The 19,811-nt window shown below is 43.4% G+C and overlaps 1 protein-coding gene across 1 annotated transcript in view; it reads right to left on the bottom strand.

The window, feature by feature from the left end:
- Positions 1 to 2,506: 2,506 nt before the first annotated feature.
- ST8SIA2 (ST8 alpha-N-acetyl-neuraminide alpha-2,8-sialyltransferase 2) overlaps positions 2,507 to 19,811 on the bottom strand; it is a 38,619-nt gene continuing 21,314 nt past the window's right edge. The window contains exons 3-6 of the mRNA XM_081965253.1: positions 16,978 to 17,106; positions 13,794 to 14,051; positions 10,574 to 10,867; positions 2,507 to 3,837 (exon numbers count right to left, since the gene is read on the bottom strand). Of these exons, the coding sequence (XP_081821379.1) occupies positions 3,552 to 3,837; positions 10,574 to 10,867; positions 13,794 to 14,051; positions 16,978 to 17,106 (967 nt within the window). The 3' untranslated portion in view covers positions 2,507 to 3,551. The remainder of the gene's footprint in view (positions 3,838 to 10,573; positions 10,868 to 13,793; positions 14,052 to 16,977; positions 17,107 to 19,811) is intronic.

Here is a 19,811-nt window from a genome sequence, read left to right as displayed (position 1 = left end):
GCTGGCATCGGTTGTGTTTTCATCACGGTTGAATTAATCATGCAAATAACAAGGCTTGTGTCAGGAGAAGAGGGAAGAGGTCTACCCTGGATCAGAAAACAATCCAAAGACAATCTCAGCTATGGACTTTGGATGAGAGCGCACAGCTGCATCAGACAGAGATATCCCTAACAGATGGTTAGAAAGGCATCTATTAGCCAAGATTAGGAAGCCCTTCAACCATTCACAACAAATTCAAGCTCTATAGCCTTCTCTAAGTCAAGACATTATTCTGGCACTAGGAATATCATTTTGGGGGCTTAGGAAGAAGATTTGATGTATATCTCCCCCCATTCCACTCTTTGGGGACATAAAGCCCATAAAAATCTATATCACTAAAGATGAAACTTAGCATCTCATCTATCTTTCTCTTTCAGGAAGATTCATCACACCAGGAAAAGCTACAGAAGACCCAAGGGAAATATAAAGCATTATCAAGAAAACAACTGATGGCAGAGGGATATAGTTGTCGGTGGTTTTCTTACTTATAAGATTTAAAGCAGATAAAAGAATTCATGATAATGAACTACGTAAGGCAGAATCTGAAATAGAATTGTGTACAAATGTGAAGTGGAGTAAAAATGTTGGTTAGAACATATAGATGGAATCGTTGGAGAGGAACAGGCTGAGCCCAAGAGAGGAGTCAAGCACATCATCAGTCTCGAGTCCCTTTGCACTCACAAGCGATCCAGGCCATCTTGAAGTCCAGTGATTCTTATCTATCACCAACTTGCTTTGACCATTAGAAGTTCAGATTCTTGTAGAGAGGGTTAGGCCATAAACCTATATTAATTTCAACTGCCTTGCCTCCTGATTTCCTGCACTTGATAAAAAAAGTGTGTGATTGCTATGATTGCTATAATTATATTATACTCCTAAGGATTTTTTTAACCTGTACTATTGATTTAAAGGTAAAGGTTCCCCTTGCAGATATGTGCTAGTCATTCCCGACTCTAGGGGGCGGTGCTCATCTCCGTTTCAAAGCCAAAGAGCCAGCGCTGTCCCAAGACGTCTCCGTGGTCATGTGGCCAGCATGACTCAACGCTGAAGGCTCATGGAGCGCTCTTACCTTCCCACCAAAGGTGGTCCCTATTTTTTTACTTGCATTTTTACATGCTTTCCAACTGCTAGGTTGGCAGAAGCTGTGACAAGTAATGGGAGCTCACTCTGTTATTCAGTGCTAGGGATTCAAACCGCCAAACTGCCGACCTTTTCTGATCGACAAGCTCAGTATCTTAGCCACTGAGCCACCACATCCCTTTCCATTGGTTTATGACATCAGAAACATTATCCAGGATGTATGCAGGAACTTTGGATTTATGTTGGAAATATGAACAAGAAGAATCATTCAGAAATATGAACAAGAAGAACAAGAAAGATTAGAATCCTCACTTCTTGTTCATCCTTGTTCAAGAGAAAATAACAAGCTTATGTCTTGCAAAGCTCTTTTCCATTGAAGGCAATAAGGAATCTGGATCCCGTTGCCTTCTTATGTTAATCTGTCCGTGATGTCACCTTCTGAAATGTCTCATTCTACTCAACCTTATAGCTCATGGTCCTTCATCCACCATGAGAACCGAAGAATGTATCACTCTTCCTGCTAGCACTGCAATATCATTGGACTCCAATTCCATCAGTCCCAGCCAACACCATCAAGGACCAAGGATGAGAGGCAATGTGGTCCAAACACATTTGCAAGGGCACAGATTTTTTACTTTGTCATGGAGAGAAGAAACGTGTGTGTCACCAAAACACCAGTGAAGTGGGCTTTGTAATATAGCTTGTTCTTGCTTAACAATCATAACTGTGACCAACCAGGTTAAACGCTCTGTGTCAGTTTATCTGGAAAATGGAGAGGAACTGAAGATAGGAATGGATAACAAATAACAGAGTTGGAGGGGACCTTGGAGGTCTTTTAGCACAACTGCCTGCTCAGCCAGGAGACCCTATACCACTTTAGACAAATGGTTGTCCAGTCTCTTCTTAAAAACCTCCAGTGTTGGATCATCCACAACTTCTGGAGGCAAGGAGTTCCACTGACATGGAATGGTTCCAATTGGCAGGAAATTTCTCCTTAGTTCTAAGTTGCTTCTCTCCTTGATTAGTTTCCATCCATTGGTTCTAGTTCTGCCCTCAGGTGCTTTGGAGAATAGTTTGACTCCCTCTTCTTTGTGGCAGCCCCTGAGATATTGGCATCCCCTTAGATATTAATCCATCACTCTATCATTAAAGATGGATTAAACTTCCCTCTCCTATATGCTGTGTTTGGTTAAGAATCACTTCACTCCTGCACAGTGTGTAAAATATTCTTCTAGATCTGCAAGCTTTCTGAGCAGGGATGAATTGAATTGGCCAAGTGTGATTAAAACACACAAGGAATTTATCACCAGCTGGGGTACCAATTCCAACTTCAGACCAATTTCTCATCTGTGGAAGTTGGGCCTCAAATAACGAAGGCATGGATTGCTACAAGGACTTAAAACTGGGTTTATTAACAAAACTGCTAAAGCACAATAAAACAGTTGGGACAAAAAGAAAAAGAAAAGATCCAGCCTGCGAATTTGCTTTTACAAATCAAAAACCTCAAATGTCAATTCTTTCCTTCACGTCACACCAAGGCAGAGCATATTTTTTTTTTTAAAAAAAAGGAACTGGCCTTTTGTTTGTAGAATTATGGCCTCTTGTCTCTTTTGATGCCACGTCGATGGATGCCCCAGAAGGCGTCGCTTATTTAGTTACCGCTGAAAGGAGTTTTCTCTATCAAGGAAGAGGCCAACCACAGCAGGAAACAAAAAAAACGATGCTCCCCTTTAAGTCCACTTCCCTCTTTTATTTAAAAAATTAAAAAATGATGAGCCACGCTGTCCGTCCGATGAATGGACTGATATTTTCTCTTCCCGTGGAAATGTCAGAAACGCCAGTCCTCTTTGTGTCTGAGGATCCTGAGTTGGCTTTGTTGTTCAGTGCTTCTTCGGAATGGGCACAGCTGGTGGCCCAGCTTGAAAAAAGTTCCATACAGCACGGTTAAACCTCTCCTTGGCCAGTAGCTTTCTGAGAACTGACCCGCAGTGCCTCTGCTCTGTTTCCCTCCTTGCTCAAAAAACAGCAGTTCTAAGGATTAATCCCTAACGCCTACATCCAACTAAGCCAAGAACACAACACAAACCGGGAAACGCCCGGCTTTCTTAGCCAAACGAGCCCTACCTACCAATTCTAGACCAAGCACAACATCTGGCCTAACACTGAGTTGTCACACTAAAGTACCCATACACGTCACAGGGGCTTCCAGGCCTGGGAAGGGCAAAGGCCCTCTTCTCTTAGGGTTCTCGCACAGCTCTTCTGGCCCAGGCACCAAACGCCAGCTCCACTTCAACGCAGAACCCCCACCCCCACAGCCATGTCTGTGCTCATCTCCCAAGCCAAGAAAACCCACCTCTCCATCTACCACTCCTCCCAGCCTCCCCTCCCCAATCCTCCCATGGGGCCCAGCCTCCAGGAAAGTGGTTTCTTTTTTACGTGGTTCCATTGCAGGGCCCAACGGTGAGTTTTAAGGCTCCTTGGAGGTGCAGGAGCTTCAACGCTTTGAATTCCAAAGGCATGGTATGAGGACTGGTCTGGGACATGTAGCCATATTTCAGGCTGTCATAGTAGTGGTACTTAACGGGGTTTTGGTCTGGACCTTGGGGAAACGGCCAGAAACCGTAGAGGTAAATCTGGTTGCAGAATCGCGTTGCCAGGGTGTACATCAACAAACCAGTGGTTGGACGCTTGATGTAGACTTTGTTTGTCAGCCAATACCTGGAAAGGAACAACAAAAAGAAAAGCATACAAGAAGTGGTTAACTGTAAATTGGGACCTGGGAAAAAGACTTATCAATTTTATTAATACTTTTTAGTTTGGATTTTGTTATGAAGAAGTAATTCTTTCTGGGTACCTATAAATTTACTACAATTTAGATATAAACTATAATATGGGACCTGGGGAAAAAATTCATTAATTATATTTGTTTAGATTTTGTTATAAAGATGTAATCTTTCCTGGGTACTTATAAATTCTAGTAATAAATTTTTGTCTAGATTTATTATAAAGATGTTAGATAACTACAATAATAATAACGAAATGTTAATGGATAATGTTTAATGATTTTATATGGGTTGGCATTGGTGAAAGCAATTGGATATAAGCCTGAAATTTATAGAAATAGCTAACGAATGCCAGTATGTGGTTGTGTCCTTAAATACAAATGATTCTAGATAAAAGCACGTTTAAACAAATATAGTTCAATGAGAGTGATGGTACATTGATGGTATATAAAGATTTTTCATTTAAAATATATAATCCAATATGAATGAAGTATAAAGAATGATTGTGGTAGTAACACACGAAATTTATTTGTAACCAATGAACATGCTTTCTGGAAGATGTAATGAAGAATGTTTTTTTGTGTGTGTGTGTGTGTGTGTGTGTGTTTAATTAAAACAATAAAAAAAACTTATAAAAAAAAGAAGTGGTTAACTTCTTTAAATTGTTAATTTAAATTGTTAAATGACGGAGCAAAAAATAGAACTGAAACCAAGAAGCATACTTATTAGGACTATTAGACTAAAAAAATGGATAAACGATTTCAATACATAATAATACACATACTCACTGCAGCTAGGATTGCTTTCGCACAAAACTGGGGGGAAAAAAATCAATACAGCCGCAGATGAAACAATAATTAGAAAAGTACTTGAATGTGCAGAGATGGACAAAGTGACAATAGAACTAAAAGAAAGAGAAGAATCGGATTTCTATAAAATATGGAATAGAATTTACTGCATAAGGGACTAGAAAACAGAAGCCAAAAACAGAAAATAGAGAATGTAAATATAATGGTGATATGAACGATTAATATTATTACAAGTGTTAGTAGTACTGTTAATTTATTATTGGAGAAGGTAAAATTAATAGGAAGGCAATGCAGAATGGAGAACTATAAAGGTTAAACATGAAAGCCGATACAGAAAGCTGTATAATTACTTTATATTGTTATGTATGTTTTGTTTTGTTTTTTCTTGTTGTGTTTTTCTTTCTGTTTTTAAAGATTAAAATGTTTAATACAAACTATTTTTTTAAAAAAAGAAGAAATTGTTAACTTCTTTTGGCACGTGTTTCAGACCCCTGGGGGAGGGGAAATGCTTCTTTACACAAAAAACATCGTCCTTCCTGCCAAAAAAAATTGGGAACAGCTTGGAGATGAGGTGTCATCAGGGGCTAAAAATCAGTATCTATAAGTTCTCAGCAGATCTGGGGAATGTCAGAAGATGAAGAACGGGGGGAAAAAAGAGAGAGCAGCGATGAGTGCCAACCACCCGGGAGGAAGAGGTGAAGGAAAAGATGAAGGGGATGAAGGAAAGATTACCTGCTGGAATTTCCAGCAGATCTTTGGAATAACGGCTTGCAAGCTGTCAACTTAATCTACTCGCAAGCAATTGAAATGACCTAAAAAGAGGGAGTTGTTTTCATTTAGAAGCTGGTAAGATTTATTCCTAAGTGAGCCAGCATGGCATCAAAGTTAGGCTTGCTACGGTTGCTATTGATTGATTTTGATTTTGAGGCTGCCCGACTTCTCAATGACTCTAAGAGGTTCGCAATTAAAGGAGGAAAAGCAACATATGCCAGAAGAAAACACAACCAATTTGAAGGCAAACTCAATGTCCAAAAAAACCCCAAACCATACAACTCCACAACTTCCCTTTCTCAAGAAAAGCAACCAGATTTTTAATAGGTGGTTGGTGGGGTGTTTCTTTGGGGGGGGGGGGAGTCCTTAAGATATGAGCAATATTGGCCCAATACAGCAGGAAGTCATTCCAGGAGTGCCAACTGAGAAGGCCTTTTTCTTGGGTCCCATGAGATGACATTGTTTAATCAAAGGGACCAGAAATATATCCACTCTACCTGATTAGAACATCATCAGAGTTGGAAGGGACCTTGGAGGTCTTCTTCTAGCCCATCCTCCTGCTCAAGCAGGCTACCTTGTACCATTTCAGGCAAATGGCTATCCAGTCTCTTCTTAAGAGCCTCCAATGTTGGAGTACCCACAACCTCTGGAGGCAAGCAGTTCCACTGGCTAATTGTTCTCCCTATCAGGAAATTTCTCCTTAGGAAAGAATCCAAGAAGGAATCCTTGCCTTTATTCTATTGTCTAAGATATATTTGTGCAAGGAGAGCGTAAGCATCAACCAGCGATTAGGGCGAGATCCTAGGATAAACAGATGCAGGGATTTGGAAAGTGGCCCTCCATCTAGGCCAGGGATGTCCAAACTTGGGAACTTTAAGACTTGTGGACTTCAACTCCCAGAATTCCCTAGCCAGATGTGAAAAAGCACCTTTGGGACAACTGTGACCTGGATGACTGAGAATCTCCATAGACAAAAGATGTACAGTAGTGGCCAAACCTTTTGGGAAAAATGTATTTTTGGGGTTTGATGGCTAATAACACCACTTTTGGGGGAGTTTCAATATAATCGTATTCCACTGATGGAATGGCCTGGGAATAGCCCAGACCTTAACCCAACTGAAAATCTGTAGAACCGACTAAAAACCAAACTACTTCAACCAAGCAATAAAACCCAGTTAATAGACGCAGTCATTCAATCTTGGTTTCACATTATAACAGCTGCAGAACTAAAAGACTTGGTTCGCTCCATGGGAAGACGTTGTAAGACCGTAATTCATGCTAAAGGTTACCCACCTAACTATTAACTGACATGGTGCTATAATTTTTGTATCTCTCGTTTCCCTTTTCTTCTTTATAACTGCTATTCTAATACCAAATCCTTCATAAAAGTTATTGCATTCATTTTTGATTAAATTATCTTTCCATTGATATATAATCTTATGGCACTACTCAGAGGTGGATTGCTCCCAGTTCGGCCCAGTTCAGCTGTGACCCAGGCTGGCCATGCCCCCAAACCGGTTACTTGGTCACCACTCCCATTGCCAGCATGCTGTGTAGTCATGCACATACATGCACAGTTCACTCTAAATTGTTCTGCACATGCGTGAAGAACAATTTATATTGAACTACGCATGTGTGCGCAGCATGTGTGTGCAACGTGTGCATGAAGCAAACTGGTAGTAAAACCAGCGGCAACCCACATCTGCTATTACTTCCCCCCCAAAAGTGGTGTTATTCTCTAGTTTTAGAAAATACACTTTTCCCAAAAGGTTTCCACAATCTTGGCCACTACTGTACTTGCGAGAAACCAGAAGCTTAGTGGTGACCAATGGATCTAACAGAGGTAGAGGGGCAGCTGTAGAGCAGTGGTGGGTTTCAAATTTTTTTAGAACCTCTTCTGTAGCTGTGGCCTGTTTTGTGGGAGTGGCTTGCTGGCCATGTGACTGGGTGGGAGTGGCTTGCTGGCCATGTGACCGGGTGGGAGTGGCTTGCCAGCCGTGTGACTGGGTGGGCTTGGCCAACTTGTAAAATGTGGTGGAACTCACTTAACAATGCTCTTACTTAGCAACCAAAATGTTGGCTCAGAAACTCTGGCATTTGAAGCACGCAAGTCTTAAAGCTGTCAAGTTACAAAACCCTCGCACCCCTAACCCTTTAGAAAAAAAACCCAGGGGTGTTAATACTTGACAGCTTTAAGACTTGTGGACCTCAACTCCCAGAATTCCTTCTCCAGTCATGTTGGTTCAGAAACTCTAGCATTTGAAGCATGCAATTCTTAAAGCTGTCAAATTACAAGACCCTTGCACCCATAACCCTTTAGAAAAAAACCCCCAGGGGTGTTCAAACTTCACAGCTTTAAGACTTGTGGACTTCAACTCCCAGAATTCCTCCTCCAGTCATGTTGGCTCAGAAACTCTGGCATTTGAAGGATGCAAGTCTTACAGCTGTCAAGCTACAAGACCCTTGCACCCCTAACCCTTTAGAAAAAAAAACCCAGGGGTGTTCAAACTTGACAACTTTAAGACTTGTGGACTTCAACTCCCAGAATTCCTTCTCCAGTCATGTTGGTTCAGAAACTGGCATTTGAAGCATGCAATTCTTAAAGCTGTCAAGTTACAAGACCCTTGCACCCCTAACCCTTTAGAAAGAAAAACCCATGGGTGTTCAAACTTGACAGCTTTAAGACTTGTGGACTTCAAGTCCCAGAATTCCTCCTCTCGCTCTTCATCTTGATGATGTGCAGACGGGCGGGGGGAGGGAGCTGAAACCAATTCTAAACGGTACTGTCGATTTGTGGAACCTCTTCTATAGAAGAGGTTAGAACAGGTAGGAACCCACCCTGCTGCAGAGACAAGGCCTCTGTTCTCCTTCAGATGGTGTGCTTGAGGATCCCAGCTGCTCATACCAATCAGAGAGAGAGAGCAAAAGGCAATGAATTTTCTGTTCCGTTCCTGACCAGCTTCAAGAAGCTGCCACCATGCACCTCCCTCTCCTCTTGGCTAAACACCTGGGCCCACAACAAAGGCTAATTAATTTTGCAAGCATGTAAGCAATGCGGCGTCGACTGTTTGCGCCACCGCTGTTGTGCGAGATTCCAGGTTTTAATGAGAAGGCTGGCAGAAAGGGCATCAATATTTCCTTGCTGCCAACCCGTCGACTACATCATTTGGCATTGCTACTAAAGGTACCACTTGAATTGACTGAGGCAGCTGGAAAAGAAAACAAAAAACAAGCAGACATCTGTTAATTTGGTGCGGGGTTTCTGTGAGCTGTGACGGTTGTGCCAAGTTTCTTCCTTAGCTGGGAAAAAAAAATACTATTTGCACGAAAGGGTTTATTTTGGAGAGGGTTAGTGCCTTGGATGCCAGGGGACTTGTGAAGGTCAGTTCAACCGAAACGAGCAGGGTGTAAATCAGTCATTCTCCATACGAGAAAATCTCCTATGCCCGTGATGGCAAACCTATGGCACGCTTGCCACAGGTGGCACACGGAGCCCTTTGTTAGTGCAAGGCATTGCCCTGTCAGCTGACTTCAGCCTTCATTTTCAGCTATTTTTCGCTCTCTAGAGGCTTCCCTGAAGCCTCGGGAGGGCGAAAAACAACCCAATGTGCCAACTGGAAGTCTGTTCCTGAACTTCTGGGTTGCCCGTAGGGCCACTTTTCGACCTCCGGAGGCTTCATGGAAGCCTCTGGAGAGCCTCCGGAGTGGGAGGCCATTTTCGTCCTGCGCAAAAAGCGGGGGTTACACACGCATGCACAGAAGTTGCGGGCATAGAATTATGGGTATGGGCTTGCCAGCGCACAACCCCCCTTGCGCTTCCCCCATTTTTGGTACGTACGTGATGGCAAATAGGTTAGCCATCACTGTCCCATGTCTTTCTGCCTACAAGCCGTCACACAATTTGGTGAAAGGAAATTTGCTTTCCATATTCGTTTCCAAGAAGAATGGAACTTTGGTGAACTCCTCATGTATGGAGCAGGGTACTATGGTGAAGTGGTGGCCAAATGGAGAATAGGGCCAGTGGCCTAATAGAACTATGCTAGAGTTTCGATCTAGGACAGGGGTCAGCAACTTTAAACAGTCAAAGACCTGTTTCCCACAGAAAAGAAAAGACTGGGAGCCATAAAATCTTTCCCATGCTTGACTATTTCCTGAGCGGATCTTCAATAATCAGGTTTTCTGTTTATAACACTTGGAACAAACATGTCCTTCAAGTCAAGCTTAAATCCTGCTAATCTCCCAGAGACACCTATGCATTTTTCATGGCAACAACGAGGAGGTGGTTGATCACCGCTTTCTTCCGAGAGTTTTCAAGTACCCAATTTAGCATTACACCTGAGATTTCACCTGGTAGTTTCTCATCCAAATATTATCCTAGTCTAACTTTGCTTAGCTCCCTACTATCAACTGAGCTCCAAATTAGAGTAAAACATTGATTCTCCAAGACTTGTAAATTGATGAACAGATTAATTCATCTCAATGCTTAAGTAACAATAATCTCTTTATCAGCATTAAAATTATCAGCAATTGCCTGCCTGTCAGTCTCACTATTTTTCTCTCTTCCCCCTCTTCCACCCACCCACCCACCCACCCACCCAACCCACCCACCCACCCATCCATCCATCCATCCATATATCCATTGATCCATCTAGCTATCTAATCCACCCACCCACCCACCCACCCACCCAATCATCCATCCACCCAAACCCACCCACCCACCCACCCATCCATCCATCCATCCATTCATCCATCCATCCATCTAATCCACCCACCCACCCACCCAATCATTCATCCACCCAATGGATCCAGGTCGAGGCAGGCATGACAGTTATAGTATTCTGGGCTACTTTCTCACTCTTTCCCCTCCTCCAGAACTCAGTTCTCACTTTATCATCCCTTAATGGTTCAGTGCACGAACAGAAAGGCAGAAGTCCCTAGAGGCACTCCATTGCTTCCTACATCTCCTCTACATTGTCTCAACTGAGATATGCTGGAACCGTCCCAAATTTGAAATGTTGGATTGATCCCCCACTCCAAGCTAACTTCTCCTCCTGTTTTTGTTTCGCCCTCCGTTGCCCAAGAACTTCTCACCCTCGCACAGCATGTAGCAGTCGCAGAGATGGGTAGGCGGTACGGACGTTAATGTGATGCTTGAGGATGAGTTCGTTGACCCACTCCACCCGTTCCTTGCCCCCTTTGGCCATGAATGCCGGGATCCAAAGGATGCTGCCATTGAGGCTATGAAGGCGCTGGAGCAGCTTCTCCCGCCAAGTGTCATTCACCAGGTCCTCGAAGGCACGCTGGATGACAGAAGGGTTCATGGTGACCAGATCAGTCTTCATTCCAACGTCGTGGGCATATTCCTGCACCGGGGCTAAGTTGCATCTGGAAATGGAAATGATTAAAACACAGGCTCAAGGTTTCCCTTTAAGCTAAAGAATAAGAAAGAATACGGGTAATATAAATGGTGCTAGTTTATCAAGATTATTAAGTGCAAACAGAAATATATATTATTTCCCCAGCAAGGAAGAAAAAGCAGAAATGGTGAAATTGGTTGCTGTATTCCAAGAGGAGAATCTATTTAATTATGTTTTTTAAAAAAATTGGAAATCACTTCTGGATTTTGTGCTTGTGATAAAAAAAAGAAACTTTCACTTTGCTAATTAGATTTGTTGTTATAAAGGTAAAGGTTCCCCTCGCACATATGTGCTACTCGCTCCTGACTCTAGGGGGAGGTGTTCATCTCCATTTCAAAGCCAGTGCTGCCTGAAGACGTCTCTGTGGTCATGTGGCCGGCAGGACTAAATGCTGAAGGCGCATGGAAGGCTGTTACCTTCCCACGAAAGGTGGTTCGTATTTTTCTACTTGCATTTTTACATGCTTTCCAACTGCTAGGTTGGCAGAAGCTGCGACAAGTAATGGGAGCTCACTCCATTATGCAGCACTAGGGATTTGAACTGCCAAACTGCCGACCTTTCTGATCAACAAGCTCAGTGTCTTAGCCACTGAGCCACTGCGTCTCCTCGGCTAATATATACTAACATATAAAAGAAAAAAGTTGAGGCTATAATATTATCTTCTACTGTGCTAAAAAGAATCGGAGATCAACCCTTTTTTCTTTTTTTTCTACTTGTACCCCATATTTTATTCCCCTTTCTCTTTCTCTTTCTCCTTCTCCCAATTTCCTATTTTTATTTTCCTTTCTATTTTATACTTGGATAAAACATAAAATGGCAATAGCACTTAGGCTTATACACCGCTTCATAGTGCTTTACAGCCCTCTCTAAGCAGTTTTACGGAGTCAGCATATTATAAAAGTTATAAATACTAAAAGAAAAAAGAAAAAAAAAGGAATACAGCCTCAGGGACAGACTACATATTTCATTCTAGACATCATCTAGAGCAGTAGTCCACAACCTTTCTGACTTTATTAGAGATGCTGAGTGCAGTATGAGCAAGGCAAACTCTGAAGAAAAACCACAAGAAAATCATATATTGAAAGCAATCCCCAATGTCCAAAACCCTCCCCCCTGGCAGAATAGTCCAATCAGGTCTTGTTCCAATGTTTTGGGAACCTGGTGCCTCTGGCACTGTGGTAAATTCCTTTCCCAGGGCTGGTGTCCTTGAAGGCAAGAAGATGGCTAGGTTTGGCACCACTGTTTCCGGTCAGTGTCCATACTCCCCAATTTCCCATAGCCTTCTTTTTACACCTCCAAGTGGTGCGGTGGCCTAGAGGTGGAGCACTTGCCTCACAATCAGGAGGCTGTGAGTTCGATCCTAGGTAGAGACAAATATTTCTCCTCTCTGGGCTCACTGAGAATATATCTGCTGAACAAAACTCTGCATTGGCAACAAGAAGGGCAGCTGGCCATTAAATATTCAGCTCCATTCAGTTGCCCAGACTCTGCCAGAATTTGTTGCAAAAATCAAATCCATAAAGCACACAGATAACTGATTCAGCAGGATTCATTTAAATAAGAAACTTCCTTACATATAAGAATACACACACACACACACAAAATACCAACAGCAGAGAACAGTTTCATTTTTCAGTTGAGAGTTCAGCGTTGCAGACACACTTGTTTCAGTTTCAATTTTCAGCACAGCACTCAGAGCTGCAGGGCTAAACCACGCCCAGGCTCCCATCTGTTTCAGCTCCCATTGGCTGACCTTGTTACTAAGCCTGATTCATTGGCTGACCGATGATGATGATGATTCTATTCACACCTCCAGCCCTCTTCCCTTCGCAAATGCCCCCTCGCTCCCTGGTTATGGCAGTTGCTAGCGAGCTTCGAAGAAAGCAAAGGCAAGCAGCTGACACCTTCCTTTCATCCAATGGCCTCTCTGCAGGTCTCTTACTACCTGCCTCCAAATGAGAAATACAATTGTAGGATTGTGCCAAGGTTTTCCCACTTGAGCGAAATGCTGCTTATGCCACTCTGATGCCTCCTGCCCCAGATGACATGGCTTCCGTTGTCCAAGCCTTTTCCCATCAGTCAACAGCTTCTCTTATGGCCTGCCAGTGGCCAGCAGTGCTGGCAGCAGATTCGGACAGTGGGGAGGTTGGGGAGGAATATGGGCCGGTCCTGGAGTCTGGGGAAGGCTCTGATGAGGGCTCTGCATCGGAGGCAGAGATGGGGCCAGGGCCGTCCGACAGTTATCAGCTGCCTTCGGAGTCAGACATCAATGGGGCAGAAGAACAGCTGGATCCTGTTCCCAGTGTGCGCATGTGCAGAGGTGCCAGATGAAGGGAACAGCTAAAGAAGAAGGGTCAATTTGGGAGTAAGGCCACAGGTGGATGATGAATGGCCCCTCCCATAGGGAATAAAAGAAGAGCGAAAGGGGAGTGGAGTTTGCAGGAGACAATTAGTTCGCTTCATTGGTTCATGACTCTCTGAGACTCCTTGCCAAGTTCTGCAGGTATCGGACTGTCAGCTCTCCAAGCCAGATAAGGTCTGTGAAGGTAAATCCTCCCTTGAAAGCTGGATGTGAATGAGCAGAATTCACAGCAAATTAATAAAAGGGGTTTTTATCAGGGCAAGGAGTTTGCTTCATGCTCTCAGGAAGCCTCGGTTAGGACAGCTTCTTTAAGCTCCCAGCATTTTTTACAAAATAAGGAAGGAGCCATTATTTAACCCCTGGAATGAAGCAGCCTAGATAGGTGGTATATTAATCAGAGAAAAGGAGGGAAGGAGAGAAGGCGGGAGAGGAGAGAGGGAGAGAAAGAAGTTTTCCTAAAAGATAGCCTGCTTTTTCGCCACGCAAGGTCTGTCTTACCCTGCCTGAAGCCAAGGAGTCTTCTTGCCCTTACCTTATCACAAAGCTGTGGGTGTCAATTTCCTTGCCGCAGCCGCTGTTCAGCAGAATGCCCGAATTCCCCACAATGGCACACGTCCGATAGTGCTTGCCCTTGAGCGGGGATGTCCTCGGTAAGAGGGCATAGAGATTTTGGGAAACATTCATGGTGCTGTCTCTGTCAAACACGTAGTGGATGATGTCTCCTGGTTTCAGAGTTCCCTTCAGCACCGAGATGTCTTTCTCCGCATCCAAAAACTTCAGGATGTGTTTTCTTTTAGAAGAAGAGGAAGATGAGAACACAGAAAGAGCCATTAGGCTTTCAGGAATACTGCCTAGCCTTTCCTCCATCCATTCCATTTCTCTCCTTCCCTCTCTCCCCCTTACCTCCCTCCATTCCTTTCTCCCTTCCTTCTCTCCCTCCCTACTCCTCCCCTCTCCTTCCTTCCTCTCTCCCTCCCTACTCCCCTCCTTCCTTCTTTCCTATTTCCCTCACCACTCTTCTCCTTTCTTCTTCTCCCCCTCCCTCCTTTCTTTCTTCCATCCTTCCTTCCCTCCCTCCATTTCTCTCCTTCCCTCTCTCCCTCCTTCCCTCCTTCCTTCCCTCCATTCCTTTCTCCCTTCCTTCTCTCCCTCCCTACTCCACTCCTCTCCTTCCTTCCTCCCTCCCTCCCTCCCTACTCCTCTCCTTCCTTCCTTCTTTCCTCCCCCTCCCTCCTCCTCTCCTTCCTTCCTCTCCCCTCCCTCCTTCCTTCCTTCCATCCTTCCTTCCCTCCCTCCATTTCTCTCCTTCCCTCTCTCCCTCCTCCCCTCTTCCCTCCCCTTCTCTCCCTTCCTTTCCCTCCCTCCCTCTATCTACCCACCCACTGTAGTGGCGATGTGGAGGACAATTGTTATTTCAAATTGTCCTCAGTGTGGAGGACAATTGTTATTTAGTGACATATTTGGATTTCTCCTTGATATTAAAAAAAACAACAACCCTACAACTTTACAGCTCCTTCTGAGCCAGCCTGCTCGGTTATTTCCACTCTTGTTTACTGAATCAGGGCAGGGGAGGCTCTTCAGGTAGCTTCAAAGCTTCCCTGGTTGTGAAAGTCTCAAGACATTCAACACCCATCCCCAAGTCATGGGCCACCCAATCAAGGTCAGGTCTAACAATCTCCTGGCCACAGTGGGGCCATGAAGTCACGCGGCCAGATTTTGATAAAAAACTGCAGGATTGTTTTGTTTTGGTCGGAAATTTCTACATACAACCCAGTATTGCAGGGGTGTCCAAACTTGGGAACTTTAAGACTTGTGGACTTCAACTCCCAGAATTCCCCAGCCAGCATGGCTGGCTGGGGAATTCTGAGAGTTGAAGTCCACAAGTCTTAAAGTTCCCAAGTTTGGACACCCCTGCAGTATTGGATTCTGTAGAAACTGGCCACCCTTGAAGTATCCCTGCTGTGATTATTAAGGAGCTCCTAACAGGATTAGTGGCTAAGACGCTGAGCTTGTCGATCAGAAATGTCGGCAGTTCGATGGTTCGAATCCCTAGCGCCGTGTAACAGAGTGAGCTCCCGTTACTTGTCCCAGCTTCTGCCAACCTAGCAGTTGGAAAGCACGTAAAAGTGCAAGTAGAAAAATAAGAACCACCTTTGATGGGAAGGTTACAGCGTTCCACGTGTCTTTGGCATTTAGTCATGCCGGCCACATAACCACGGAGATATCTTTGGCCAGTACTGGCTCTTTGGCTTAGAAATGGAGATGAGCAGTGCCCCCTAGAGTCAGGAATGATTATCAAGCATCTGCAGGGGAAACTTTACCTTTAACAGCTTATAGGAGATTTCTGAATCATCTTGCTTGGTATTTATGTTTTTAATCCTAGGCTTTTAAATATGTTTGCTTAGTTGATAATAAAACTTAAAATCCCTTTATCCACTTATTCGTAGTCTCTGGATTCAAAAGAATCAATTGCTTGGTCACCTAATCACTGCCTTGACTCTTGGCAAAACAGCTACCTATCTTTTCAAATCTCTCTCTCTCTCTCTCTCTCTTTCCTTCTTTCCTTCACTTTGTACACAGTCATGGCTTTTGATGTTCTTTCCCATCTCCCTTCTTCTTCAACTGCTTTGAAAATTTGCCAAAGATTTTTGGGATGGCTGGGAAATCGCAACTTGCAAATGGCTGTGGGAATTTTGAAATTACAATTGCTCCTGTAACAATAAGGAGAAGCATGATACTAATATTGATTTCCGTAACCTTATCGCAGATAGCAGCCACATCAGAGCCCAGATTATTAAGGAAAGAAAGGAACCAAGAAAGAAAGAAAGAAAGCAAACCAAGAAATTGAAAGCTAGGCCTCCATTCCTGACCAATTACACGAATGTGCATTCATCCAGCGTTCAGCTCAACTCAGAGGCCATTTCAGTAATACTAATATTTCCTGGCATGCATAATCTATGTGCATTTCATGCAAAAATCATTTCCCCAGCTCTGTCAACAAGGTTTTCTAGCCTGGAGCTATCCGATTCTTTGAGGGATTCCAACTTATCCAAACAGAATTGTACAATGGAACAAAAGAAGAAAGTAATCCATTGATGCTTGCGAATAGGGTGTATATGTGTGTGTGTGTGTGTGTGCGTGCACCCGCACGTGCGCATACGTACATACACATACACACACACACGTATGTATGTATGTATGTATGTATGTATGTATGTATGTATGCATGTTGTATTTGTGCTGATAAATAAATAAAGGGAGACTAGTATAGATCTATTTCAAGCTATTTAGCTCTCATCAGCTAGCCATACCCTTACTGGGATTTGAATATCTGAATATATATATTTGAATATATATATTTCATGATAGTAAGGCATATTTTTCAGGCCATCCTGAAATAGAAGTACTGTGTTTCTTCTTTTTTGAGAGCAGGAGGAAGATTGAGCCACCTTCACTGAGGAGTTCTGGAAATGGGAGCCTAAAAATATCTGAAGCAGGGATAGGAGGCGGAGGTCCAAAAAAATCAAGAATCAAAATCAATGGGGTCATTTGTACAGAAGGGGGATTAGAAACCCATCTATCATTTGGAAGGCTCAAACTCACCCCATGAATTGATCCTTGGTTGTTCTACTCCTTGTCCACCACATAACTAGTATCCACCTTGGTCTTTGTCTGTCATTTGTCAAACATTTGTCCCTGTGGGCCATTCCCCATACCTGATGGTCAGTGACAACGTCTGATTGTGTATCCACTGGGATTGAACTGTCTTGTCAGGGTGCTTAATGCTGTTGTTACTTTGCTCAGCAACAGCTGGAGATGAAGACCCATTTACTGTCCCTTCCGTTCTGGGGAGAAAAAGGAGAACAAAGAAGAATGAAATAAGATAGATGGATGGATGGATTAGACAGACAGACAGACAGACAGACAGATAGATGATAGATAGATGATAGATAGATAGATAAATAGATAGATAGATAGATAATGAATAGATTATAGAAAGAGAGAAAGAAATAGAGAGATGATAGATATGTAGATAGATGAATAGATTGTGTGTGTGTTTGTATGGATGGATGAATGGATGGATGGATGGATGGATGGACGGACAGACGGACAGACAAACAGACAGGCAGACAGACAGAGAAGGGGGAGATGTATTAATAGTATTCCCAATATCCTTCTGATTGCTCTCCTATGCCAGCCAGCCTGCAATCCCTGAGAGATCAGCTAGTTGAAGCTATAAATTGGCTGGATTTCCCCATTCCTATTTCTCTTCTGATGACAGTCAAACAAAGACCATCCTGATGGGTTCTTGACAGAGTCATTTGAGAGGCGTAACCCTCTCTATTTTTCCTCTTTTGGAACCAATCCCTTTTCTCTGTTTTCTCTGTTTCTCATCTCCATATCTCGTTTCTTTTGTCACGCTGATTTATAACAAAACAAAACACAAAACGTGCTATAATTTGCTTGCAATTTGGTAAGCATTTTCTTGAAGAGGTTTATTTTGTTTGCAAATCAATGCACACTGTGTGTGCAAGCAGTTTTCCCTCATGCTATTTGGAAAAGTTGTTTTCACGGATCCATGCAGATGTATCCGGGTTTATCATTTAATAAGAGTTTTTTTTTAAAAATCTGCCGATTTAAATTGGTAACTTTGGGTTTATTGGTCAGTTTGGAAGTGTGGAATTAAGTTCAAACTTTGCATTTTCCTTCTCAAACTTTGCTTCTTACATGCCATCTATTCCAGGGGTCCCTTCACCCATTCACTTCTTCGGTTGAACCAGTGGTGGGATTCAAATAATTTTACAACCGGTTCTCTGCCCTAATGACCAGCTGGGTAGGCAGGGCTTGGTGGTCATGTGATTGGGTGGGTGTGGCCAACTCAACATCAGTCACGTCGATGGGCGCTTCGCCTTAGCTGTTTACAATGCAATAAGGGTTAACCGGAGTGGCAGTTTTTGTAAGCAGGGCAATAAAGATCAGTCTACAAACAACACCAGAATGTTTCCTTCCGGCCTTCCTTACAGGATTATCCCTGTAAAGTGGAAAAAAACAAAATTTCTTCCAACAACTGGTTCTCTGAACTGCTTAGAAAGTTGACAACCGGTTCTCCCGAATATGTGTGAACTAGCTGAATCCCACAACATACCAAAGCAATTAATCCTATGATGTGTTGGATGATGCTTGTCTTCTCAACCTGACATCTTGCATATTTGCAACTTTGGCCCGTGTTGCAATTCTAACAAATCTGGGAAGCAACAGGCTAGGAAAGAATATCCAATGCAAACAAACCAAGAGACGTAAGCAATGATGCATAGAGCACATCTGTTGGTACATGAATCCCTTCCACATAAGCAGTTCTTCTGAATTCTTCTGAATTCAGGTCTTCTGAAGTCTTCTGAATTCAGATCATTTGAATTCAATTTGAAATGTCTTGGAGGCTGATCCAGGCCAGAGGTCGGCAACTTTAAACACTCAAAGAGCCATTTGGACCCATTTCCCACAGGAAAGAAAATATCAGGAGCCACAAAAGTCCTAACTAGAAGCCCCATGTTCAATTCTGGAGCTGACTGGAAGTCTGGTTCCCCCCACCATAGAGTCTCCTCCTAGCATGGCATCCTTTCTCCTCTGCCTGTCCTAACAGAAAGCCCTATCCATTGTGGAGCCAACCAGAAAATCCGCCCCTTGCTGTAGAGTCTCCTCCTGGCGCACCATGCTTCCCCCCCACAACCGGAAGGTCCTCTCAGAATTGTAGTGCCGACCAGCAACAGGGAGCCGCATCAGAGGGATGAAAGAGCCACATGCGGCTCCAGAGATGTGGGTTGCTGATCCCTGATCCAGACTGATCGGACTATCTGAACCTCAAAATGCTGTAAGCATGAATCTTTTGACCTCTCTATGAATGAAGAGCTTGGGAAGAACCATCAGCCATCAACTCTTGCTAGTCTTCCGCATATGATCAGCTGAGCTTAGAGAACTATGCTGATTTGTTGACCAGGAACCGAATGCCACTTTTTCAGGTCAATGACTCAATCCATGACTTTCCCCTCCCCGCTTTTTTCATTGCGATAAAAGGGAACATATTATGCAAACACATTGCGGTGTTGATGAGATTGCCACGATGCCAACCTGCAAGACTAAATTGCCTTCAAAAACTTCCCACATATGTTGGTAACATAAACAAAGAAGCTGAAATCTGAAGACATAAGGCAAGGTACAAATGCTGTTGCTTGTTCTCGTTGCGGAGAACAACTTGCCTGTACCCAATCAGATGCTAAATTGAAGGGGGCAGAGTGCACATGGGTAATCACAGGCAGATGTAGAAAGCTTTCTTTTTCTGCCATGTATAGGTATGCATTCAAACATTAGACTGTGATGTCTCTCTGTGTCATATATGTGTGTATATGCCCGTATATGCATAACGGTTATCTTTTGAGAGCTGAATGCAAGGAAATTTCACTTTAATGTATACTGATTAGTGTATATTTAAAGTGACAATAACATTTTTATTCTACTCTACTCTACTCTACTCTACTCTACTCTACTCTACTCT

The sequence above is a fragment of the Natrix helvetica genome (genome assembly GCF_964273705.1).
Source record: "Natrix helvetica genome assembly, chromosome: 12".
In the NCBI taxonomy this organism is placed as follows: Eukaryota; Metazoa; Chordata; class Lepidosauria; order Squamata; family Natricidae; genus Natrix; species Natrix helvetica.
This window is presented reverse-complemented; position numbering and strand designations above follow the sequence as displayed.